Source organism: Tauraco erythrolophus, chromosome 2 (genome assembly GCF_009769465.1).
Source record: "Tauraco erythrolophus isolate bTauEry1 chromosome 2, bTauEry1.pri, whole genome shotgun sequence".
NCBI classification, from domain to species: domain Eukaryota; kingdom Metazoa; phylum Chordata; class Aves; order Musophagiformes; family Musophagidae; genus Tauraco; species Tauraco erythrolophus.
In genome coordinates, this window is record NC_141466.1 from 36,688,260 (window position 1) to 36,715,691 (window position 27,432).

At 41.4% G+C, this 27,432-nt stretch overlaps 1 protein-coding gene across 2 annotated transcripts in view; it reads left to right on the forward strand.

The window, feature by feature from the left end:
* The first annotated feature begins 10,555 nt into the window (after positions 1-10,555).
* Positions 10,556-27,432, forward strand: part of FILIP1 (filamin A interacting protein 1) — a 55,559-nt gene continuing 38,682 nt past the window's right edge. For both annotated transcript variants that reach the window (XM_086608268.1, XM_086608269.1), the window contains exon 1: positions 10,556-10,828. In XM_086608268.1, coding sequence (XP_086464394.1) covers positions 10,556-10,828 — 273 coding nt within the window. The remainder of the gene's footprint in view (positions 10,829-27,432) is intronic.

Sequence of the window (27,432 nt, forward strand, 5' to 3'; positions counted from 1 at the left end):
TTCATGTGACGTTCACAGTTTGGTTTTAAATTGAAATGGCATAACTGAAAAGGGCAGAAAGCTGTAAAACAGTATGTGAAGAATCACAATAGGGCACAGTGCTCATCCAGCCATCAAGGGGTGGCTGCGTCTCAAGACAGGCTCTATCAGCCGGGTGCAAGATACACAGCCTCAAGAAGCAGGGGCATCTCGTTCCTCCACAGATCTGTGCCTTTCCTTCAAATCAGGAGTAGCCCTGGGCGCAGGACATTCTAACGGGCTACAGAGGGTGGAAGCAAGGACAGGTAGCCTGGGAAGAATACAGAGAAATTGTCCGAGCAACCAGAGATCAGGTTAGGAAAGCTAAAGCCCTGATAGAGTTAAATCTGGCCAGGGACATCAAGGGCAACAAGAAAAACTTCTATGGATATGTCAGTGATAAAAAGAGATCTAGGGAAAATGTAGGCCCTCTCTGGAAGGAAACGGGGGACATGGCTACCCAGGATATGGAGAAGCTAAGGTACTCAATGACTTCTTTGCCTCAGTCTTCACTGGCAAGAGCTCCAGCTGCACAGCCCAAGTCGCAGAAGACAAAGGCAGGGACTGGCAGAATGAAGAACCACCCACTGTAGGAGAAGATCAGGTTTGAGACCATCTAAAGAACCTGAAAGAGGACAAGTCCATGGGATCTGATGAGGTGCATCCGCGGGTCCTGAGGGAAATGGCAGATGAACTTGCTAAACTGCTATCCATCATATTTCAGAAGTTGTGGCAGTCCAGTGAAGTTCCCACTGACTGGAAAAGGGGAAACATAGCCCCCATCTTTAAAAAGGGAAAAAAAGAAGACCCAGGGAACTACAGGCCAGTCAGTCTCACCTCTGTGCCTGGCAAGATCATGGAGCAGATCCTCCTAGAAACTATGCTAAGGCACATGGAGGATGTGATTGGCGACAGCCAACATGGCTTCACTAAGGGCAAATCCTGCCTGACTAATTTGGTGGCCTTCTATGAGGAGGTTACAGCATTGATAGATAGGGGAAGAGCAACTGACATCATCTACCTGGAATTATCCAAAGCATTTGCTACTGTCCCACATGACATCCTTTTCTCTAAACTGGAGAGACATGGATTTGTCAGATGGACCACTCGGTGGATAAAGAATTGGCTGGATGTCGCACTCAAAGAGTTGCAGTCAATGGTTCAATGTCCAAGTGGAGACCAGTGATGAGTGGTGTTCCTCAGGGGTCAGTACTGGGGCCAGTGCTATTTAACATCTTTGTTGGAGACACGGACAGTGGGATCGAGTGTACCCTCAGCAAGTGTGCAGATGACACCAAGCTGTGTGGTGTTGTGGACACGCTGGAGGGAAGGGGTGCCATCCAGAGGGACCTTGACAGGCTGGAGAGGTGGGCCTATGAGAACCTCATGAAGTTCAACAAGGTCCTGCACGTGGGTCGGGGCAATCCCAAGCACAAGTACAGGCTGGTTGGAGAACAGATTGAGAGCAGCACGGAAGAAAAGGTCTTGGGAGTGCTGGTGGATAAGAAGCTCAACATGAGCTGGCAATGTGCGCTGACAGCCCAGAAAGTCAACTGTATCTTGAGCTGCATCCAAAGAAGCATGGCCAGCAGGTCGAGGAAGGTGATTCTGCCCCTCTGCTCTTGTGAGACCCCACCTGGAATACTGCGTTCAGCTCTGGAGTCCTAAACATAAGAAGGACATGGAAGGACGTAAGAAGGACAGCTGCTGGAGCGAGTCCAGATGAGGGCCACAAAGATGATCTGAGGACTGGAACACCTCTCCTCTGAAGACAGACTGAGAGAGTTGGGGCTGTTCAGCCTGGAGAAGAGAAGGTTCTGGGGAGATCTTATTGCACCCTTCCAGTACTTATAGGAGGCCTGCAAGAAAGCTGGAGAGGGATTTTTTACAAGGGTATATAGTGATAGGACAAGGGGAAATGGCTTTAAACTGAAAGATGGTGGATTTAGATTAGATATAAGGAAGAAATTCTTCACTCTGAGGGTGGTGAGGCAGTGGAACAGGTTGCCCAGAGGAGTTGTAGATGCCCTATCCTGGAAGTGTTCAAGGCCAGGTTGGATGAGGCTTTGGGCAACCTGGTGTAGTCGAGGGTGTCCCTGCCCATGGCAGCGGGGTTGAACTTAGATGATCTTTGAGGTCCCTTTCAACTCTGACCATTCTATGATTCTATGAAACTGGCTGGGAAGAGGAATGAGTGGGAATCAACCTACTCCCATGTCTGCTAGCTCAGCTGAAAAGTGCTAGAAAGGCTGCACCACAGGGAGTTAGCACTGTTGCCACCTACCTTGCTCCTGGCCAGTCCCTTTCAGCCACATAGCCACTGTGGAGAATAAATATCTAAACCCTTGTCAGACCTAGCAGCATGTTTGTCTAGTGGTGTCAGCTACCTGACTTGTCTCTTCTCTGTGACTCCTGTTGGTACTTTCCGGCAGCTGGGAAGCACAGTAATCAAAACATGGGTAGAGTGATATATAAAAGTTTATTTTTTTCACTGTATGATGATCTAATAGCTGATCATGCCTCATGCATCCAAGATGTTTTTCCAGTTGGAGCCTGGGAAACGTGAATCTTTGTGAAACAAGTCTATGTTACTCTTCAGTTGGTCAGCACACATTACTCAAGTAAAAGTACTCCATCTGAAACCACAAGTTTTCCTGAAAATGACAAAATTAATGGAATTGTACCAGCATAAACTCTGTTCTTTGTAAATCTCTGCTATAATTTAGCTAGAGAAGAGTTTATCTTGGAGTTAAGAAAATGGTGTTAAAGTGGTATAAATCTGCCTTAGTGATGACTGGGTTTCCTCTTTTAGCTTTGTGCAATCCTGTTCTGCTTTCACACAGATTGTACCTATTCAGAATGGCACTGGATATGGTATTTTCAGAAACCTTTTTCTTTTTTTCTTGAGAATACATTTATGCTTATTCCTTTCATTTATTTTCTCAGTCAAAAGAACTATTGTTGATATAATCCTTGGTGAATATAATCTATGTGCCACTATGCTCCCCTGTTATAACAATCAATTTTAGAAGCTATAAAATATATCTTTGATAAAGTAAAAAGGCTTTGCTGATTCGCGTGCTTTACCTCAACAAGTGTGTCTGCTATAAACTTTGCTATTTTTCTGCACTATTTGCAAGCAGCATTAAAAGAACAGTTCTAATCACTAAAATAGATTAGGGAATAATGAGATAGCGATGACTTGACAGAAGAAAATAATCCGTGTTCTGCATCTAAAACAGTCACTGCATTTTTGTCAAATACCCTTAACAGGGGCAAATTATCCTCCTTTCTCATGATTAAAAAGACTCCAGTTTCTTCCACTGATGTATGGTATGACAAAATGAGGGAGACACCCTGATATCTGTCTGCCATGGGACAATATCTCCTTCCTGCATGGGCTCCTCTGAGCAATGCCGTGGCCTCTCCCCCTCACTTGAGTGTGGGCAGCGGGTGCAGCCCAGAGACCAGCCCAATCTACGGCATCTGGCAAAGGGCTTACAGGGTGGGAGGGAGCCCACAGAGCAGCACTCCCAACGCAGGTGGTGCAAACCCTGCTACACAGGCAGCATCAACAGGATCACGGGAACATTTCCTCCTCAGTGCATGAGGCTCGGCATGTGTGCTTGGGCACTGCCTCTCCTAGCACCTGTATGACAAATGCTTTCCTAGTGCAGCAAGCAGACCAAGTGAAATGATGAAAGGAGCAGTAGTGCTACGTAGTTAGAGTAGCCATAAGTTCTCTTCTAGTCTGTGTAAGAATTACAGCCCTCTGGCTTGGTTATTCAAGCTCTTTACCGAGTAGAGAGTTGTCGTGATTCAGAAAGTATCCGCACCTTCATGCCAATACTCCAACAACAAGTGCAAGCATCTAACACATGCTCTCACAAAAGCACACGGATAACATATATTACTGTCAGGAGGAACAAAGACCTTTTATTGTTTGGTCTTGCAGATAAGTCATGATGCTTATGAGGGCAAGGGACAGCAGCCGGGTTAGAGACCACAATGGATTAATGCCTTAGGCGCGAATGTTTAGAAATTCAGGAAACTCCAGAATTACTAAGGGTAGATATTTGTTCCGTTCTTCATTGTATTAGTCATTTGGTTTAGCACTCTCCTCTGACCAGCATGACTGAAACAAACACTGGAGTCATCTGCAAAAGCAAAACCAAGAATGAGGTCTGTGTTCCCTTGGCACCGTGTTGTTCAGCTATCGCATGTCTGTTTCGTGCAGCGTCCAAGTCCAACTGGGCAGCATTGCTCAGCACATGCCTCTGCACAATGCAGCAACCAGTTCCTACCTGGTCCTACGAGAACCTCTTGGTAGCATGATTCCTTCTTATTTCTTCAAGTCAGACAAAATAGTAATAACAAAAATTTACACACTCCAGGAAAACAGCCTGGAATAACTAATAATAAAACTAACAATTGCAATTAGTCTCTGAGGTGATGGGAACAGTTGCATCTCTGTATGTTCATCCTGTGAAAGCCACACCACTGAGGAAATCTGTCCTTTGTTCCAGGTATCTGGATCCTTTGGGGCTAAAGCCATCCATCCCCATCTAGGATGGTCCTTGCTGAGCACTTCTAAGCCAACAAGATCAATCTGATGCCCCTATCTTCCTCCCTTCCTGACATCTGGGAAGGTGTTTTTTTTGTATTTTTGTTTGGTGGGTTTTTGTTGGTATCTACTACTTGCAGATACAGACTGATACTATTTAAACATTTTTCCAGCTCTCCACCTCATTTATAGAGTGTTTCAGATTTGATGGAGGTTTTATATGATTTGGTCTCGATTTGGAGTGTAGTTTAACTTATTTTTCACTCATGGTGCTACACATTGGTCAGTAATCACTGGACAGAGGTTTAGCTTGCTCAGTGCCTGAGTTCTCAGCAATCATCTCCCCTGTGTATCAGATGCTTCTGCGCAGAGCTTTGCTCTACTCCAAATGCCTGTACAGCAGAGCCTCTGAAAGATACAGCTCCCCCATCATACAGTTCCCAAAGCCACAGCTGAGAAAAAATTCCAGTTTTGGCTCACTAATAACCCAATTGCACTGACCTTAGAATACATTGTTAGCCTGTCAGAAACCCAGCACTTTAATGTGATATCTTAATCAGTTAGATCTGCAACTAAACTCCAGACTACAAATTTATAGCCAAAGGCAACAACCATATCATGATTGTAAATCAACTTCCTGTTTTGTGGATGGGTATTAGAAATAATAATAATGATAACAACGACAACGACAATAATAATAATTACTAATATTTAAGGGAAAGCACTATGGAGCCAAAATCAGCATGTCTGATTAGCAGGAGAGACTACACATTAAGTTCAAAGAACCCTTTTGCGTTGTCTGATTCTAATAGCACTAGCGACAGAGCCTAATCTAACCTGTCATTTCAAGAGCTGTAGGGAGAACAAATTGCCGTCGACAAGGGAAAGATTTGGAACAGCACGCAGCCTGTCCTCTCCTGACATCCTACTCAGCAAATTCCTCACAGATTTCCTCCTGATGTCAGTAAAACTAACATAAAGGTTATTTCATAAAATCTTATGTGGATTGCTAACTTGTGAAAACCGAAGGACCCATGCCCAAAACAACAATACAGACTCAAGTACATAATCACAGCATTTGTCCTTTGTGCTTAAAGCTTAACAGACAAGTGAAACAGAGGAGAGGCTGAAGAGTTCCCATGCCAAGTATCAATGCTGTGAGCACATATTGAAAAGAGTAGCCAACAAATGTTGAAATCAAGGTGACTGATCATATAAAGACTTCTTGTTTGACTGGAGACTGTTAGGAAAGGTTTCCAGTTTAATATGCAATATGATGAGGGGGTGGAAAAAACTGGTAGAGTTGAATATTAAATGCTAAAGTCATTATAAATCCTACCTGCTATTTCTTCAGGGAACATAATCCCTTCAGCGGATCAGGAATGCCATAAGATAGAGACGTGATCAGGGTGGACAACAGGAGGACATTTGTTACCAGTGTTAGACTGGCAGTGTCCTTAGAATCCATTTTGGAACCTCGATGAAACAACAGATAGGCAGTTTTGGGATTTTGGTATTTGCATACCAAAATAATGTCATGCAACTGATCATAAACTTTTCTTCTTTGTCATGATGCCATCAGAAATAGAGATGGATGTCCAAAATGATAGTACTAAGCGCTCGTCTCTAGCACACAGTATTTCAGCCAAGATCACTGGTATGTTCTGGCTACTTGACATTGCTCTGATTAAAAATCAGTCATCCTTACAGCTGCTTTGTATTCCTAGAGCACTGCACAACAGCTGGATCATGCCGTTGATTTTGGCCCTTAAACTCCTTGGAAATTACTGTGTGAATATCAAAACTTTGGCCCTTTCTGTTGCCATTTAAGCTTGAATTCACCTGCATCTCTGGCTTTAGCATATGACACTTTTGCATTTGGGTAACGTGTTGTAAAAGTATCAAAATTGTAACTGAAGACAGAGTAGGTGTTAGTTTTACACTGATTTTGGCAGGCTTTTACACAAAGAAATACTATTACGGGCAATGTCCCCGAGAGCGACAGACTGCCACTCTTGCTGTAATGTAAGACTTGCTGCAAAATAAATCTACACGTGCTAAAGAAATTTTTTAAAAGGCCAAGTTTTACTTCCTTTAGTAACAATCATATTCTAATTAGCTAGTTGATAAAAAATTCCAGCTCTGCTGCTGTATTAATTAATATTTTTAAAAAAATATTTGCAGCATCTGTTCTTTGTGTACCTATATTGATTTACACCAAGTAAAAGCACACTTTAAATATTCATTCCTTATTTCTCTGTTAGCATGCTTATAAACACATAGTCAACTACTCAGTCTTTACATGGCTTCATGAATTGTTATCTCAGCTCCCACAGGGACAGATGGATCAAAGTGGCTATCTTGAGTTATGATGTGACAGAGTGATGCATCACTTCTAGTGAAATCTAACATATCCAGCTAAGTGCATCTGGTTGATTATGCAATGCTTGAGGTGGATGATGTGTCTCAACTAGTCATGAGTTAAATTTAAAATTAATTGTGTACCTTCAGGTCTAACAGTTGACCATCTTACTATGGAGAAATCACTAACGTAGCATGTAACTAGGCAGAATACACTGTAATGTAATAATTTGTTTTCCACTGGAAAACATATGTAAGACAGACTTGCAATGTTTATTCTTAAAACATGTAGGATGTTCTAAAGTCATAAAGCCATTCACTGTAAACCATAAAAAATAGGCTGGTTTAGAGATGAAAGTGGCTGGAGGCTGTGACCCACAGGGACTGAGAAGGAAACACTTAGAAAATAGAGACAGATTGAATCCCAAGTGCTCTCTCCTGAGAGGAAGCACGGTTGGAAAGTTTAAAACCCATTAGAGTTAAACAAATTGAAAAGCCCTATCTGAGAGGAAACATAGTACAATGTTTATTTTTCCATTACAAACCTGAGACGCAAAAGATTTCCTGAGGTCCTCAGGTATTGTTCATACTTATAATGGAGATCTGTTTTTAGAAAGCGTAATTCATGTAATCCAAATTGTTTGATGAAAAACACACTGCACAAGCATTCAGGAAGTTAAAGGCCATTGTATACCTGTATCACATATTGTTTGGATAGGAGCAGACCTACAATGCAAGGAATCTTGTCGTGAAACTCTCTCACTCGAAAACATTGGGTCTAATTCTCTCCCCATTTACGCTGCTGGACAAATTCCACTGCATTAATGAAGTTAAGACGTGAGTAACCAATGATAATAAAAATACAATCTTCCTGCTGAGTGGGAAACTACCAAAATGCAAGGCTAATGTGAGCAAGATTTATAACACTGGCCTGAGTCAAGTAAGTAGCAAGCCATAGCGGACCCAGTGTAACAGTAGCCAAGCTGATTAGTCAATGTATTTTAGGTTTTGCCCCATCGCTAGTGAATTGCTGCTCTGAGATCCTTATCAGAAAAGTGTGTGATGTTAGCAATGTTGAGAAGCATCTGTCTGACTAATGAACAAGCTGCAAACTAAATCCAGAGATGAATTTAAGGGAGAGGAAAGATTTGGAGGCAATGGAGTATTATTCATTAGATCTATTGATACAAAAACTGGGCAAGTTTCAGACACATAGATCCTTCTTCAGCTTTCTTCAGTCTGTTTGTTCAAATTGTAGTTGGTCTAAACCAAGATATTTCTCTGTGCAGATCTTGCTTTCTAGTATTCTTAGACTGTCTTGGGTAAAATGGATTTAAGTAAAAAAATAAGGTAGCAGAAAATATGACCATATACAAAAGTAAAATGGAGCAAGACAACATAAACTCCTGATGGTTTCCCTTGTCTGTTACACAGCAATTTCAAGTAGGATGAAGAATATCTAATTTTTAGGAGACCAGCTTACTTTTTAGATCTGAGTTTGGCCCTGAACCAAGCCTAAATTCACTATTGCCTTTGTAGTGTGTATTACAAATATCTTGATTACAAATAACAATCAAGGTCTTCTACAGTTAAACACAGAAAGTAAGTACAAAGACCTACTTCAACATAACATAGCAAGGTGACAGGATACCGGGGGACAGGATAGCTATACAGGTCCATATATACACGTCTGAGTATCCTATGCACATCTGTTTGATAATGGTAAGTAATGAAATACACACTGATGAACCCGTCCTGTCTTCTGTGCCATTGTTAATCGGTGACATAGGATGAGACCTTATAGCATAAATGAGACTTTAAGGGCTAGCAACCTCCCTGGCCAATTTATAGGATCAAGGAAGAAGAAAGGAGAGAGATGTTCAGAGGAGAAAGCAACAGACAGGCAGATTAAGCTGAATTTAGTTGAATGCATTGTGTGGATGACAACTTGAAAAGGGCTGATGGGTAAGAAAGAGAAGAATTATGAAAAGATTTGAAGATAAATGTAAGTGGTTTAATTTGATATTGCTGAATGGCGTTCAGCAGAGTGAGTCAGAGAAGACTGCAGTTTGGTGAGGCTGATACAGAGGAAGGATGATTTTCACAGCTATATTTTGTGTGTCACCAAGGCTATGTTACTTGTAAACTGAACAGCCCCAGGGTCCTCATTCTGTCCCTGGGTCAAATAGCACAATCCAGCCATGCTCATACTACTAAACTCTCTCTGTTCCAGAACAGAGTGGCTGCATGTGGACCTGGTTTGGGTTGTTAATTGCTGAATTGTGCCCAGGAACTGATTGGGAAAGCGGTAGTTTGCCTGGACCAGAAGTGTGCCAAGGAGCGTGCTAAAAAATTTAGCAATGCAGTAGGTCAAGTGCTAAAGCTCAGAAACATTTGCTATCACTACTTAGTTTTCTAGGATAGGCATAGTTTAAGAGTGCAGTGTAGATACTTAAGAGGACAGAGAGGTGAGCATTCATAGAATCATAGAATCATAGAATGGTTAGAGTTGGAAAAGACCTCAAAGATCATCTAGTTCCAACCCCCCTGCCATGGGCGGGGAAACCCTCCACTACACCAGGTTGCCCAAAGCCTCGTCCAACCTGGCCTTGAACACTTCCAGGGATGGGACATCTAAAACTTCTCTGGGCATCCTGCTCCAGTGCCTCACCACCCTCTGAGTCAAAAATTTCTTCCTTATATCTAATCTAAATCTCCCCTCTTTCAGTTTAAATCCATTGCCCCTTGTCCTGTCACTACATGCCCATGTAAAAGTCCCTCTCCAGCTTTCCTGTAGGCCCCCTTTAAGTACTGGAAGGCTGCTATTCAATAACCATGACCTCATATTTTGGAGAAACTCTGAATCTTCTGGAAGGACTGCACTGATCTTGCTCGTTTACCTCTTAATGGTTTCATGCCCTCTGTGCCCTTTTTCAAAGTTCTTTTCAATTTCGTTCATGGCACTTAGTGTCTAATAGTCTCATGTGGTTTTTAGCTTTAGATGGAGTATACCACTTGTTTTAGTCTGCATTCCCCATTTTTCTTGACTATCTAGAATAAAAACATTGCTTCCCTCAGGGAAACTATAGATGCACTTTTTTTTGTCAGGCATTTTCACTGCATTCTTGTAGAGAATTTATAATCAAGGAATATGCTTTTCTAAAATATAGTTGCATTCCTGTCTCTAAAGTAAACCTCATGTTAAAATAAGATCTACTTAACAACCTTCTTTGGTTTGTAGTGATGAATTGTGGATGATCAAAATGTTGACTGAAGGAAAGGGAACACTGGAAAATGTTTTTTATAATTTTCCTGCAACACTTTTAGGTTCTGTGCAGTTTAACTCATATCAGCATCTTGGAATGCTGAAAAAAACATGGTTACCTTTACTTTAGGACTCTGTTAAATTTATAATCAATGGCCTGGATTCACTGTCTGCCACACAGAGTTGTTGAAATGGTGGAGCTTTTTACCACCGTCTCTTGAGCATGACAGTATTTTTCAGTTTTTAGAAGACTGCTGTTCTTCCAAAAGGCAGTATTTCCACTGTGGCTTTTTGTAAGTAATTTCAAACATAAATGCATGTTCATGTTTGTTTCTTTCTAGGTAGGGATGAGGTCCCGAAACCAAGGTGGAGAAAGCTCGTCTAACGGGCACTTCTCCAGTTCCAAGCCTGTCATCAGCCATGCAGAGAATGAAAAACTTCAGGAGGATGCCAAGAAAAAGAACAAACCTCATCGGAAGGAAGATGAGGTCATGGTTTCAGCAACTGTCAAACGGCACTCAAAATCACCTGGACCTACTGAACGAAAGAACAAGAAGTCCATAGAGCTTTCTAAAGAGGACTTGATAAAACTCCTCAGTATAATGGAAGGAGAACTGCAGGTAAATTAAACATCTTTTAAACTATATTTTCTATGTACCTATTTATTTTTAGGTTATCCAAAAAGCACAGGGCTCGACTGACAGGGACATACAAATTTAAAGCAAAGGACCATAAGGAGAGAGCAGTGGTAGGTGGTGTTGAACAGAATAGTCATAGTTTTAAGTACTGTTTTATTTACTGTCTCTGTCTTCAGCTACCAAAGCAAAAGAAATTATAAACACCTGCCAGAATCGATGAAGAAAGGGGGATCTGCAGGTCTTGAACACTTAAAAAGAGGCAGAAACAACCACAGGGGAATCAGTCCAGGATGGGGAAGGGGGGGAGGGGGGGGGGAGGAAGACATGCAAACATAGTAAGCGCAATTACAATCTTTAATGCAAATATTCAAAAGACAAATCTGCAAGTCAGTAGTACTGAAAAAGGACTTAAGATGGACCTTCTGCATATTCAGATGTTGGGAAGGGCTCAGCCAAAGCTCAGCCTCTCCCACTCACTTCCAGTGCTCTGCACATTCCCTGCCTTGCAAAGATCCATTAGTTTTATTTCTTGGAGTAGTGCTCATTTAAAAGTTTTCTTGATTGTCCTGGTTTGCATGTTTATTCAGCTCAGTAGTGAGTCCTTGATGGCAGACAGCCTGGTTTTGTGCTTAACTCATCCTCCAAACGTCCATCCAGTTTTGAGGATTCTCTTTAACGCTAGTAAATCACTGAATTCTCAGGAGAGTCAGCCTTAGCGAATTTCAAAATAAAGAGCTGAAACATGGTATTTCAAAAGTTAATATGAAGATTTTGACTTTTCAAAATTTATCCCCCTTTTGTGATAGGATTGCTTGCCAAATTTATAAATTCTTTTGTTTCACTGAACCTATGGACAAGCAGAAAAAAAAAATGCTTGACCTGTGTGAAAATATTTTGTCTCAATCCTTTTATTCTAGGTAACCACCATTATTTAGCAATTCATGTAAGGCTTTATTTTTCCCTGAAAACCACATTCATAACATTTTTATTTTGATTTTGGATTTGTTATCATCTTATCTGATTACAAGAAGCAATTGTTTTGTTAATTTCTTTGGTATATGAGTCACCTGAGTTGCACCATTACCACAACTATGAGATTTCATCTCATTAAGTAGCATTAAGTACCACTCTTACTGTACATAATTCACCCTCAGTTTGTCAGAAAGTACTTACAAGTTTCAGGAAATATGCATTCGAACTAAATAATTTTGTCACAAAGACAGAAATGGTCATCTTGCAGTGAAAAACTGTGGAAAAAAAAAACCCAAGAAAATCTGTTGAATGCAATTTTGCAAAGGAAAAAACTTTTGTAATTACAGAAGAGTATCTATTTTTATAGTATTTCATTTTGCTTTATACAAAAACTTGTATATGTCATTTCCTAAAAGATGGAGTTAACATTCAGCTTCAGCGGTGAACAGAGCCAAACCTCATTAGAAATATATCAAGCCCACATTGTTCAGAAAGATTTACTCTGAAGTCACCTTGGTGACTTGGAAAGAAGAAGTAAAGAAAGTCACTAATGTTTTCTGGGTGGCAATAAATGTGGTCTTTATTCTTATCTCTGAGTAATTCTTGTGTTCAATACACGGAAATGTGGCTCTTCACCATAGTCTTTTACTTTGTGGGGGAGTTACACAACATTTAAAAGACTGCCCATGTTCTCATTATCCCTATGAGGATGGTGGGGATAGCTGCCATCTGCACTGTAACATGAGCTGAAAATCCTCACCAAGATGATACTCCCATTGTCCCAGATAATATTTTTAGGGATGTTCATACATACAGCCCCCACGGAGATGTTAGGCACTGCTAAAGCTTCCTGACATCACAGGAGGATTGTGAGGACAACCATACTGGTAACCGTCGAATGCATCTGTTCTTTTGCTCCTTACTGCTAGGCAGGGAAGAGAATCACTATTTTTTTCAATCCACAGGAGATCTTAATTTCATCTCAAAAAACCCCGTTTTAGTTAGTTATTTACCCGGTACCTGTGTTGAGCCGTTACTGAAGTGGGCAAGCTACAGCACTTTGGCTTGAGATGAGAGCCTGGCTTTGATGCTGCAAAGAAAGATGAACCAAGGAAGACTCCAGCCAACGTAAATACTCTGGTGTTACCTCCTGGCTGTCACAGTGACCTAATGCACTGAGTCATTTGTGGCTTTTCATTTTCAGATCTATTTGGACATCTCTGGTGGCTGGCTGGCGTTTTGTTGGACTGACAAATCAGACTGTGGGTTTATTTTGAAGCCATTTCAACACTGGCAAAGCAAACATTATATAGGCATATGTAAGAAGATTTTGTTTGGAGAATAACAGCAGGCTGTACCTGTAGGGAGATCCAATATTTTTTGAACAACAACATGGGATAAAATACCGTGACTATTTACTCAGCATCCATGAGCACTACCAAAAGCAGAGCAGGGTGACACTGCCTTGTAAACCCCAAACAGCAAGCTCAGCCATGGGAAGTAAGTTGGTAATGACAACCATGGGGTTGGCAGGGTAAACTGGTGATGAATACATAAGCTTCACGTGCTTAGTTCACTGTTCACATCATCTAACAACATATCAAACATAGACCTCATTGCTGTAGGTATCAATTCTGAGTCCTTGCTTTGGGACTTGACCTCCCAGCTCTTCATTTTGAAGGAGAACGTGCCAGTAAACCATGGAGACATGCCCTAGCAGTAATGTTTATGTCTTCATTTTATTATTTTTTTTTATTATAATGACCTCAGGTAGCTTGCCTGTGCTTTAGCTTCTAGGGCCAAGTTGGACTTGGCTCTGCCTATCGTCAGGTTTCCTGGCTGAGCCTTGTGCACTTACTGAATATAGAGAAGGAAAGGTTTTCATAAACGGCTGAGGTGACCATAGCCTAGGCCTTATTTTGTAAGAAAACAAAAGGGGAGAAAAAGCGTACAGAAGCTGTGGCGATGAAAATGTATCCCCATATACATGGCAGGAGAGCTCTTAAGTACAACCTCTCTGAAGGAGAGTGGGAAACAAATGAACTGATGACAGGGATTGATGTTGAAGGTGTTCTAGCTCAGTGGAGTGTCTTTTCTCTTGTGAGATCTCACTGTTCATATAAGAAAACAGTGATTACATGGCCTTTAAACACGTATTGAATATATAGGGGCAAAAAATCCATAAAGGATTTCTTTCTATACCTGGAAAAACATTTCTAAGTTTTAAATACTGCGAAACTGATTTGAAAAAATTTCAAGCGCCAGTAGAATAAATTGGACCATGAAGGCATGGCATTAATTTGCTTGGTTGTTACAGTGATTTCAATCAAACCAACATGTGAATATTATTAATTACAGAGCAACACAGGCAGTGTGGATCTTTACAATGATGATATAATCCTATCTGTGGTTCATAGATTTTTGTCCAAGGGCCTGTGTATTGATCCTGGCAGGGATATATTCCCTGTACACTTTATGAGCAGCAGCCATTAATCTCCAGCAATACAACACTGATTTTCAACATTTCCTGATTAGGGACACAAAAGGAAATGAGGAGCAGCATTCATACATGCTTACCATTCGCTCTTCTATTGCATTTTTGGAAAAAAACTCCACAATAATAAAAGTACATTTACGAAGACAGCATCCCACTACAAATCATTGGATTTTTCAAGAAAAATAATTTCTTAACCAGATGTGTGCCTATTGCCAGATGGCAATTTAAGCTTGAGAGACAGTTTCCTGTATTTCACACCGATTTAAATAGGACCAACTTTTCCACTTGAGGCCTTTATTATAGATGATGTTTTACTGTGTTTCTACAGAGCAGAAATGGCATTCAGCTCCTGCAGCTCAGCCACCCGTTCCTGTTGAGGTCCCTCACACACTTCAGGGCAAAGTGAAATGCTTCCTGAGAGCCTGGCGCTGTGGATGAGCAGAACTTTGTTTCTCAGAGCCAGGGAGAATTGTGGGATATAAATGAAATACATGTTAAGGTATCAGCTGTACATTTCTTCTGCTGCAGGCCTGAGGGTGTGGATGGGCAATATGTGGAACATGATGTCTTGGAGAACAGTATGTATAAAATACAAGTTAGATGTAAACTAATCACAAACCACAATTCCTGAGAAGTCTTTGGACTTCCAAATGGTCTAATGTAACAGTGTGTTTGAACTGACTTTTGAAGATAAACACTATGCAGCAGACATTCAGAGGTAAACCTATTTGCATGACATCATCAAGGGGAGAGACCAAATGACTCTGCTGTCAAAGAAGCCCTTTCCTTTAATCTGTATTTATTTAAGACTGCATTTGATGTTTAATTTGAGTGCTCACACAAGGTGTCAGAGCGATAGCTCCCTGGGAAGGATGTCTCCCTTTGCCTGGGGAGCAGCAGCAGCCAATATCTCTAGTCCTCGCCCTAAGCCAACACCTCTCGTCATGTCCAGGTTGATTTGGTCTCTCTGGTGAGGTTGCTAGTGAAAATATCATTCCAGGATTAAGACTGAGTTTAGTAGGTAAATTACATTTGTGCCACTGATTACCAAACTGCGGACTGCACTGGTGGCTCCATCAGCTGCAGGAAGGGTTGCAGTGGGGCAGGTATGGGTTCTGGTTGCTGATGGTTGAAACAGGGTAATTGTGGTGGGGAAGGAGCTCTCTCATCCAACAGAGCCAGGAGGAGCTCACCTTCAAGTGGGCTGCAAGACTTTCTTCTTGACCGAGGTGTATCAGGGAAGGATTAGCAGAGGTGAGTGAGGGCTGTGTGTTTTATTCTCTCTGGTAAGGTCCTTGTTTTGTGGACAGTCTTACATTCTCTGAGTCTTTGTTTTGCTGTGCTAGCTGTGCCATGTCCTTTTAGTTTCCTATAGCAAAATAGACTTTCCAGGTCTTCCATCACCCCTTAGTCAGCACCAGTTACACCCTGGGTTCATCTTAACATCTGTAGCTGGAGCTGCCCACGGTGCAGTAGGAGAGAGCTCACTGGTACCTTGTACATTGGGTTTAATATTTCCCTTTCTCTGCTGACATGGCCTTACTTGGCCTTCCCATCACTTTTCATTGATATAAGGAAGAGAGTTTGACTCTGTGGCTGTAGTTGTGACGTTTTTCTCTCTGTCTCTTCTTCCTTTTGCAGCAATGTGTAAACTTTCTTGCAATGTTTTGCACTGCTTTTGTTTCAAACTTGAATTTCCTGAGATGTTGGAACAGCATTGTGATAGCCACCTAGGTATTGCTTAGTTAAAAACACTATACAAACATCTGTATTTTTTCTTCGGTGCCTTTCTTGATACTTTTGCGTTAGTATTATTAAATATTGAGCTGCCTGAAAGCTCAAGCGAGGAATATGGGATAGTTGAGTGGAGATAAGATGCATTTTTTTCAGGTAATACTCAGGTCAGAAGAGAAAGTTGGGACAAGACGCCTCAGCATCAGAGGAAAGAGTACACAACAGAGTGAGGAGAAGGAGTTTTAAATGGTCATTAGCAATATCTCACAGTTTGAGAAGCTGAAGAGTTGCCAGAATGGAAAGAATGGGTAAAGCCAGAGAAAAGTGCATGTAGAGTAGCTTTGTGTAGGTGTTTATAACTGTGAAGTTTTGTTAATTGGATTTAAATAGTTTAGAATTTTTCTGAGCATATCATACAGATGAAATTCAAATTCCCGAGAGAAAAACCTTGGCATGTACATAGCTACAGGGAAAAAGAGAAGATAGGGTTAAGCGAGGAGGGAAGGAGGTGACTTAAGGAGAATGGAATGGGAGGAAAGAGGTTGGGCAATAGAAGAAAAAGAGCATAAGGAAAGGAGGAATACAACAATGATAAATGGAGCCAAGCTGGAGACATGGAAAGGGGACATACAAAAGGCAAGACAATGAAGAGAAAGATGGTATCCACATTGTAGCAAAATGAGAACTTAAAAAATTGTCTAAAAATGTCTAGCATAAGAATATCAGTACAATGAGTTAAAAAATTCTCTCCCCTCTGACTGACTTGTTGTTTGTTTGTTTTCCTGGTGAAGCAGGCTTTGCAAGACAAAAAAAATTAAGTTAGGATAGACTTCAAACCACAAATGCTCTCTTCTATTTCATTGAATAATTTATAACCAGAGATTAATTTTGGCCAGAATATCATGTCTTTTCTGTAGCTTGCAATCATTGCTGTGCAAAATGCAAGGAATATCGTGCGAGGTAAGCAGAGCTTGTCTAGCAAGTCCCAGCATCATGAATTTTAAAATAGAACCCTAATGTTTTATGAGAGGGGAAAAAAAATAAAGATAAGACAGTATACTGAAATATAGTTAAATTGTGTTGTTCAGGCAATTTCCTGCTCCCTCTGAAATTAAGAGCAGAAGTACTATCAACCATAGCAATGATCACCCTTTCTTTGGTAATAAAATCGCTTTAGAATTACATGTTTTTCAAAGTAATTATTCTCAATAAAATGTTGCTGTCACTGGACAGCTGTAGGCTGAAGACCTCTTTCACAAAGACATTTTAACATCCATCTCTGTTAATGCCTGAGCTGTACTTAACAGAGCTACATCTATCCTGTTATTTAGGTTTGGAAGGTCAGAAGAGAGAGGAATAAATGGCGGGTGTCTCAGGTACATTAAACATCTCATGTAGAGAGGAGGGAAGAGTACGAGCAGCTTGGGTTTTTTCCAAAATTCTGGGTCTTCTGTCCAAAACAGAACAGTAAGGACTGCTCCCAATCAATTTTTAAGTTTTTTTCTAGTTCCCATTGGAATCAGTGTCTTTACCTGATCCTCCTTTGTAATCTTTTAAAATTAATTTTAATCAACTGATATAATTTGACCCTTTTTTTTTCATTTACCTAATAAAAATTGTATACTCAGTGTGACAGTAATGAGAAAGCTTGAATCTTTTCTCATTTTCTTGAGAGAAGGCTCACTCTGTAGGAGAGGACATGGCCAACCCTTTTGCAATAAATGCTAGATGCATGGACTCTCTGGCTTTGAAATATCTGAGATTCTTGGGAGAGCTTGCAATGAGAATTTGTATTTTGTGTCATAATGCTGTCCAGTACTCTGAGTCACCAGCTGTTAATTTAATATTGCAGTTGTAGCTGAGTCTGTTTTTATTAACTTTGCTGCCCCAGTTGTGTATTTATTAAGTTTGTGTCTCTTTTTCTCCAGCAGAGGATCAGATAAGCTCTTGAGAGTAAAATGGATTATCTTCCATCCAAAATGAGCTTTAATAAAAGCAAATACAAGTCTTTACATAATAATTGTGAGAACATGGGTATCTGAGAAAGTGTCTTGTTTCTAGGGTTAAAGGCTCCACCTATTGGTTGACTCAAATGAGAGAAATGTAACATTTTCACATAGAAAACTGCAGGCCCTTCTGAACATCTTATGTCTTGCCACATCTTTACAAAAGTGCTGGCTTCAGTGTATACTTTTGCATGATGTCCAAAATAAAATGAGCTCAGTGACTTATTTCTGAGGGCTGTGCACATGCAGCACCCAAAACGATGCACTGCTAAGACACTGTGAAGGGAAGTCCTTTCCTAAGACAGGAATGGTTTAGATTTTGCAAGAAAACTCTTTCTTATCTTGGAAATGATTGTTTTTCTTTGCAAAAAAAAAAATAGCATCAACTCTTTCATGCCAGTAAAACGAGTGGAACTGATTAACCCAAGTACAGTTGCACGGTAACTTCCAAGGAATTTGTCACCTTCAGGTTTAAACAAGTCAGAAACAGAAGTATTGATGCAGTCAGCTTCACAATGAAAACCCATTTCTCCAGTATTGGCTCAAGCAGTCTCAGCCGTTCAGGAAACCGGCATTTTGAAGGGCTTCAGAGTCATTTTTGGGAATGCAATGGGAGGATGGAGAGGGGAGAGGATGTCCAAGTGGGCCTTGGGGAGAGCAAGGAGAAGGACAGACATTGGGCCGGAGCTGGGGGATTTTGGAGACAGCAGGAAGTGTGAGGGCATCATGGGCATGGCTAGGAGCTCTTGCTCTGTGCCTTTCGTTGCTTGCCATCTCTAAGTTACTTCACTCTAAGAGTTCGTTCACACCACTTCCCTCGTTTCCTCTGACAACTCCTCTGTTCAAATTAATTGGCTACGCTAGTGAGTGCTTGCTGTAATGCAGTCCTACTATTCTTGCCCATTCATCAGTCATCAGTAAGTTGAATGCACATTCGTGTAGTGCAGAGCACTGAAAAACAGCTTGTTGAAGCCAACAAAATGCTTGGACAAGAGAAAGTTGTGTATACAGTTTATTACACATGTATACACACTTACGTCTGTTGGTATCCCACTCTGAGTTATGCTCATGTCTCCACAGAAGAGGCAGAAGGATTTCCTCTGAACTTCATCATCCTGACAGCTACAGCCCCGCTGGCACCAGCTTGTCTCTCGCTTTGGCCCACTCCATGCATGCTCTTTCCTGCCAGAAGGCAGTCAGATCACTGTGGATAAAAATACCTGGGTAGGTTTGTTCCTTTTGGAGACAGAGTACTTACACCATCAGCTTCAAGTGCCTCCAGGAAGTTCAGGTCATAGCAACTAATTTCAGATGCTTCAGTTCCTTACACAGTCAATGAAGCACTTTCAAAGAGCAATTTAGACAACCTGAGTTACATGTCTAGTGAAGATACTTTTTCATTTCCAATAGTTTTTCATCAAGTTGGATAATAGGCTAGAAGTACCTAAACATGAAGGAAATAAAAGAATACAACGAATGAGGGAAAATTAATGGGAGAACAACTATATTGATGTCAAAGTGCCATATTTTTTGTAGTATCATAGTGTTAGTACCTAGATCTTATACATATTTATGAATTAAATCTCACAGCATTCCTGGGAATTATTTCCTTTATGGAATGGAAATTGGAGCATGGTGAGGTTAATTTTGTGTGTGAAGCACGAGAAAGAGGTCCATGAACTGAACATGGATCTCCTGAGCGTTGATCCAGACTGGCTAACATAAGAGGTGCTAACTGATCACAAAAAGTAAGTTGTGGTTACAAAAGGAAAATGGCAACTTACTACACGACTCCAGCAGTAGAAAAACACCTCAATGTGTGGGAAATGTGCTGCAACTTTAATGAATTCCTATACTGCTATAGTAGGTCATGATTGGCCATTCATCTGGGATACAGAAAGCTGCAGATCATTTCCTTAGCATGAATAAACCAGAATAGGGACTTACTCAGTCACTTGGGTGACTGACCTAAAGTTGCTTTGCTAATTACCTCATTTGTTAGGATGCACACTGCATCGTGCAGCCACATACCAGCCCTGAACTGCAAATACAGTCATTTGTGTGCTGTTGTTAATGATTCCTACTGCTCACGTGTCCAAAAGGTGTTTTAACAGATGTTCCTTCCTCTCCCTGCTGGCTATTTGGATCAATTTATGGTCTCTGCTCGCTGCTGGGCTTCAGGTCATGTGCAGAATGTTACTGTATGGTTAACGTTGGCTGAGACGTAAACTATATGACTGGATACAGCAAACCAAAACCAGCAGGTTTAGCCATTGTGATGCACTGCTGAAGCACGCAAAGCATATCCCAACATGCAGATTCGTGCGCATAACTGACAGCGACCCCTCGCACTGGTCTCTCTGTGCTGACTGGATCATGACACAGTAATTCTACATGCTGCAGTAACAGCCCCATGGTTCGATAATATCAAGCAAAGCACTCTTTCGGTGTGAAAAGACAAGAGAGGATATCCCAGACCCTAATAATTCTGCAAACATCAAGCAGTGTGGAGTTAATACTTCTCAGGGCCTTGCCATGGGAATTTTCTGGCTGTGGCCCAGACTACAGATAATTAATTATGTCAGTGAAAGGCTCTGGTGGCCTGTTTTCTTCAGAAAAAAGTGACATCATCCATGGAGCTCTCTGGCAATAAAGCAGAACAAAGCTGTGTGGGCAGGAAATAACAGACAGATGTCTTCTAGTGCTCATTTGATCTGTTTCGAAGCTTGCTGTAAAAAGTAATACATTGCTCTGTGCTGCTTCTCCCCAGCTCTGCAATCTTTAGTGTGGACTTTTTTAAACATAAGAGGCCAGATTAATCTCTGATGTAATTCTTCTGGAGCCACTTCAGAGGGTTTGTGCAGTGGATGAGCTGGTCTATCATGTGCCTCTCCTCCAGTATTGATTTTAGAAGGACTTCGTCTGTTATCACTGTAAGATAATGCACAACAAAATTAAATACACTGTATGGCTCCAAAGGCTTCATACAAGGCCAGAAAATTCTGCACAGTGTTCAGAAGACAGGACAATTCTGTTTCATATCCCCGGAGTCACGAGGGATCACTTTCATTTCCAGATATATTTCACTAAACTTTTGTATAAAAACACCAATTGTCACTTTTCATCACTGAAGTCATCTCTTTACCTCCAAAGTATCTCATGTACATAGACTCGAGTCCAGAAATGTCAAAAGAAATTTGTGCAAGTGAACTCCACAGTTTCAAGCATTAGGAAATTAAGCTAAGATGAAAGGCAAGAAAAAAACTTTGCTGTACATAGAGTCTTCCTTGCAAGAAAACTATGTATACATGTCATTAGCCAACATTTTATACGGCTAGAATCACTGAGTGATATAAACAAGTCTTCTTCAGATATCTGGTTGTCCTGGTTTCGTCTGGGACAGTTAGCTGCCAATTGGGTTAAACTACAACACTGGCATAGGAGAGAAAAATATTTCTTGTTTTTTAGCAAAAAGGAGCTTTGTACGATGCAATATGCAGCAGAGCATCTAACTTCCCAGCTTTGAAGTACGCTTTGTACACTAAATACATCTGACCTGGAAGACAAATTGCTACCCAGTCCTTGTAGCAGAACGTAGGGATAGCTTGAGGAATCAGGCCTTTAATAAAAATGTCATTCCAGTAGGCAGGGGTAATTTTTATTACTTTCTCTATTCATATTCATAGCATCATGACACAAAATAAAGAAAATGCATGTTCCTTTTAATTATTTGAATTTCCTCCTAAACTAAGAAAAGAAGGGACATTACTGAGTTTAAGCATGGATTGGTACATTGGCGTTAAGAAAGTTTCGCAGATGCAGTTTTTCGAGTACCCCTGCCAGAAGATGCTTTCTTCATTAAAGCAAACTAAGCGAAAACACGGTATTCACTCTCCGAGGTCTCTAATGAAAATTTTCAGAGACAAGACTATTCCTGCCCTGGCAGTGACACAGCATGAGCTTGTCCTAGATAACACAGAAAGCAGTGTGAGAACATCCTCCAGATCTCCCTCAGAAGGATGCCTTGGTTGTGATGTTTGTTAGCTCTAGATGAAACATTTGTAAAGTCTACTGGAATTTAGGAAATAAGCTGCTGGTAAGACCACAACACTACATGGAGGACCTGTGACCTTATCTAGTTTCTTATGCAGTACGGAGCAGCTGTTGCACTATAAATAACCTGAACTGTGTGAAATGCAAGTAACAACAACACAAGTAGAACTAAAGGTTCCTGTCTGTGGTTTGATAGTTATTTCTTGCCATTAATCACTGGCAAGAAAAATATGACTTCATAAACATTTAACCTCTATTACTTGGTGCTTTCACTTGTGCAGGCATAACAAAGTGTCATGATAACTAGAAAAGAAATAGTCAAAAGCTGGAAGTATCAGATCTTCCAAATATTAAATAAGTGTATTCCCTGTAAATACTGTTTCTGCTCCCGAATTTTCAAAACCTCTTTCAATTAATTGAGAAGATTTTCATCATGCTATTGAAATATTTCAAATGCTCTGAAATAGTTAGATGTATTTTAGATGGCTCCAAACATGGAACTATGAATTAAATAATCACTGGTAACTGATTTTGAGAGGGAAACACTGTGAATTTGCAAGAAGGCTACTTACAAACAAAATTCAGAAGAAGAGTTCAGGAGATGTGCTCTCAAAGGATCTTGAGTTGGATTTTACTCTCAGCAGACAGTGATTACTTTGACTCCATTCAGCCCATCTTGAATACAACTGAATTTTTTTTCCGATTTACTAGAGGTCTTACATGAAACGAGTTTTATCAGCTCAGTCCCATTTCCCAGGTGACAAATGGGCTGTGGCAAAAATTCCCCATTTAGTGGGTGCTGAGTTTTGTTAAGAGTCTCATGGGAGAGGCCAAAGACTGTGGGAATGGGGAGAGAGTGCTGTAGTAAATTGGCAGGGCAGGGCACGAGGAAGAAGCACCCGAACGCTGGGCTTGTGTAACAGTCTTTCCATTGACCAAGAATTTCGTTGCTAGGCTGCCAGTCCCTTTTTACAAGCAGCAGAGTCATGCTATTGTTTCCTAAATGGTTTCAGTTTTATGCAAGGACCTCTTTACATCCTTTCTATATCACCTAAATATTTTACTAGGCACGCAGTAAAGCAAGTTTTGGAACTCAGACCCATGCTCTGCTGAAGCTAGCAAGCAAAAGAAAGCCCTTTTCTTTTATTCTGCTGAAAAATGAGTATTTCAGGGTAACCCTGCAAAGAGTGACCTCACGTCAGCCTTCTAGCTGGGTGGCTAGCATGCTCTCCTCAGGGGAGGGGAGCATTGTCTTGGGGAATTCATATTTCCCAGGTAGAAACACAGACCCCACGTCTTAAGTAAGTGCACTAATCACTGGGTAGTACAAGGAAGGGAAGGGAGAGCAGGCAAATCTGTATGGGACAGCAGTGCTCCATGGCACTTCAGCCCCACCATGGACATACTCGAGATCTCAGGTGACCAGCCTTTAGATTTTGGCAGCTCCAGTAAGCATGAAACGAGGCTTAGAAACAGTTCAACTTTGCAATTCCTCTATCAGCAGAGACAGCCAAAGGAGTTAACTGAGTAGTGTGTTCAGTTCTGGTCCCAACAATTCAAAAAAGATGCAGACAGACTGGAGAGGGCCCAAAGCAGGGCCCTGAGATGATCAAAAGGCTGGAGAACCTGCCCTATGACGAAAGACTGAAGGAGTTAGATCTTTTCTCCTTGGAGAAGAGAAGGCTTGGGGGGACCTCATCACAGTATTCCAGTACTTAAAGGGCAGCTACAAAGAAGATGGAGGCTGCCACTTCACAAGAAGCCGAACAGAGAAGATAAGGGGCCACGAGTATAAAGTGCACTGGTAGAGGTTTCATCTCAACATATGAAATAAATTTTTTACAGTGAGAACAATCAATTACTGGAACAACCTCTCTATGGATGTGGTAGAGTCCCCATTACTGGAAGTTTTCAAGATGCAATTGGACATGGTGCTAGATGATCTCATCTAGGCTTACTTTCCCACAAAAGATTGGACCAGATGATCTTTTGAGGTCTTTTCCAACCTTTGCTGTTCTATTTGGTCTATGGTTCTATGAGTCTGATTTACAGGGAGTCTCTAAGCAGGCTTTGCTCCTGGAGAAAATGAGTGTGGAAAAACACCTCTCAACATATCTGGCCTTCTGTGTTTCTTGCCTTGAGGGTATTACTAAGAGGTAAAAGTGGACTCTTCATTAATCTGTCTTTATTGCTGCTATTGTTTCAAGAATCAGGTACTTTGGGGGAACTTTATTAACAGAAAAGTCTGTTTATTTTCAAGAACCCACAATCTGAACAGTATAATAGAAAGCTTGGATTTTTCTGTAGGATAATTTAAGTAAAGAAAAAAACAATCAAAATAAATGTGCGTGTTTTCTAAATTCTGTATTTGGACTTTAAAGAGCTTCTCTGACTAATTGCAGTCTTCTGGACTTACGCAAATAAGTTTCATTGTGTTACAAGCTGTTGCAATACGTGGTCTTCTCATGCCTGAATAATGTCTCTCATCAGAGCACCAACAAAACAAAAAAAGGACTTGAAAGATGGCTTTCCCGTGCCAAACACCATGCTCCTTCTGTGAAAACAGCTAACAGCTTTCCTTTGAGATTTATATACAAGTTTACTTCCAATTCGAAATCTCTTCCTTGTGTTTGTCTCCTAGCTTATAATTTATGCTGAACAGCATTGTTCTTTGAGACAAGGGAGGCACCTACAGTAGATGTCCATGAGTAGAAACAGCTTACCAGTATGGTTCCCTCTTCTTAGCTAGGACTCTCCACTTTGAGCCTCTTGTACCTCTTTCCAGGTATGTGTGTTGAAGTAGCCCAAGTGTTCCTCTACAGGATTATTCTGACTTGTTTTCTGAAAATGGTCTGTATCGTGTGGTTTAATATAATAATAGTTGTTCACTATACATTGAAAAAAACCATCTTCATGTGAGCTGTCTTCTAGTTGTTTCAGAGGAGAATTAATCGTTTGGAGGAAACATGAAATCATGGGTTACACAGCCCTTCTGTTTCAGCTCCTTTGCTCTATATTTATCCTAAGGAGTTTCAGTGAGACTAACTGGAGTTTGCAAATCCTGAGGCTGATGAGAGGTCAGGATGTCACCTGGGCTCCTCTCTGACCTAGGCTAGCTGCACTTCAGAATCTTCCTATGCTGGGGCTTGTTGCTGACCAAATAAAAGCAAATTTCTCTCCCGTTTATTATTAGCACAAAGTCCCTTTTTTGGTCCAATGCTTCCTAGCAACCTGAGTGTCTGTTTGTTAGTTTGCTTTTCACAAACTGTTATCATAAGTCCATGGAAACAGAGTACTTGGTGAATTAGCTGATACCCTTGAAAAGATAATGACAGGAGCAATGGCCAAGCCCTGAAAAGGCAGAAGGCACCTTGCCATGCTAACACGATCCAGATCCTGAGTGCCTGCAGGCTGTGGGGTGCCCAAGAAGGGGTGCACGAGCAGGAAGCTGCCTGTGCTCTGGGGATGGTGCCATCAAGCCTGTCCCTGGTCTGGGTACCCTCCCCTTGGACTGCAGTGAGGGGTTTTAGGGCTGAGACCCTTGCTCTGCCTCCTGGAGCTAAGTTTGTCACTGCTTCCTTTTAAAGATGAAGCAATGAATAGGGGTTTCCTTCAAAGCTCTGAACTTGGGCACCTTCTTTCCTCCTTGAGGTGCTGGTCTCTCCATTCAGTATCACCCACTTCCCTGTCTCAGCTCCCTCTGGCTCTCGGGGGACCCAAACCCACAGCTTCCAGAAACCTTTCTTAGCTGGCAAGTTATAAGCTGTTTCAGGGACTCCCATTCCCTTCTGCTAAAGTTGCTCTGCTTTAATTGTCAATGGTTAAAGACTAATGAGGCTGGAAGGAAAGTATGCACGGCAGCGGACAACTGAACATGGACTGAGGCACTCACTGAGAAGAGCAGCGTTCGGTCCCTCTGCCAGCTACTACTCTATTAAATAACCATTGCAGGGACAGGACTCCAGCTCTTTGCTCTCCCAAGTCATAGTGTTAAATCACCAAGCCTGAGTTGTCCCTATTTGCTCTGCCTGTCCCTGTCAATGTTTAATTATGTCGTTTGGGGCCCAACAGCTTCAATGGGAGAGAATGAACCCATCTTCCTCCTCTGCAGAATAGCCCAAGGTCCTAGGTGTCCCTGTCCCTGAGGAACGGGCTGTGTGGGGGCTGAAGCTTGTGTGCTCAGGACCAAAATGAATCGAGGTTTCAGCATGCTTGGTTGCATGGGGCGGAAGAGGGCTGCCCCCTCATCCTGCTGTTTTCAGTGCTCCCCTCTGCACAGCGCTCTCCCTGAGCACACCTGTGGCATGTTGCCCCTCCTGCAAGGCACACACTGGGACGCCGAATTTGTTCATCGAGGGAGGGCACACATATGGCCCAAAAGCTGACTCTTCCTAAAAAGGTCTGAGACAGCATGCCATTAAATGATGATATTTGTAAATCCCTCAAAACTCCCGTGCTATCCTAGTAGACTTTTTATGGCTTTTTCTTCAATATAGAAGCATTGGCCTCATAGTAACGAGGATGCTAAGATAACTGTTATTTCTACACGGTTATAAAAATGATATATTCTTGAACCTGTCTAAAACTTTCCTAAAATAATATTTTTCCTGTACTGAGAGTGGCGTATTCGCAGGACGTGATGTAGTGAGGTGTACAGTCGCATTTGGCACTCTTTGGGACTAGCCCACATAATTCACTTGTAGTTTTGACATCCATGAGTGATGCACCTTTCCCACATTTGTGCTGAAGAACCATTAATACCATTCCAGTCTGTAGTCTGTATCTTGCAGACGTGCCCAAAGCTTTTACAAAATGTTATATAGAGTAAGACCCTATAGCTAGCTGGTTTTAAGTGGGACAGTTCTCAATTGAGTGGCATGATCTTTGCCTCAAGTTAGTTCTTTGTTTTATTTTCATGTTACCCTATTTTATTTTAAAAAAAGATTCAAGAGTCTTTGCCATTTCCTGAAATTATTTCCTTGCTCATTTTAAAAGCAGGTGGTTTTGTAGACCTGCGATGCCTCTGTGGTATTGGGTAAAGGTTAAAGATTTAAGGTTTGCTACAGGGATAATATAGAGTACCATTATGAACACTGTGGAAAAGTGTTGGTCAGTTCATAAATCCTACACAGTCATTCCTTACATAGGGGCAGGATTTGTAAGGGATTTTTCCTAAAATATCTGAACATTTCCTTAGCTCTTCATTTGCTTCCCAAGCTCACAAGGGCAGGCGAGAGAAAAATTGGTGCCTGTATCCTTCTGCACCTCATCCCTTTGGGCTTGTGGAAGAGGAGGGAAAACCTGGGAGCTCTCTTGTGCCCACC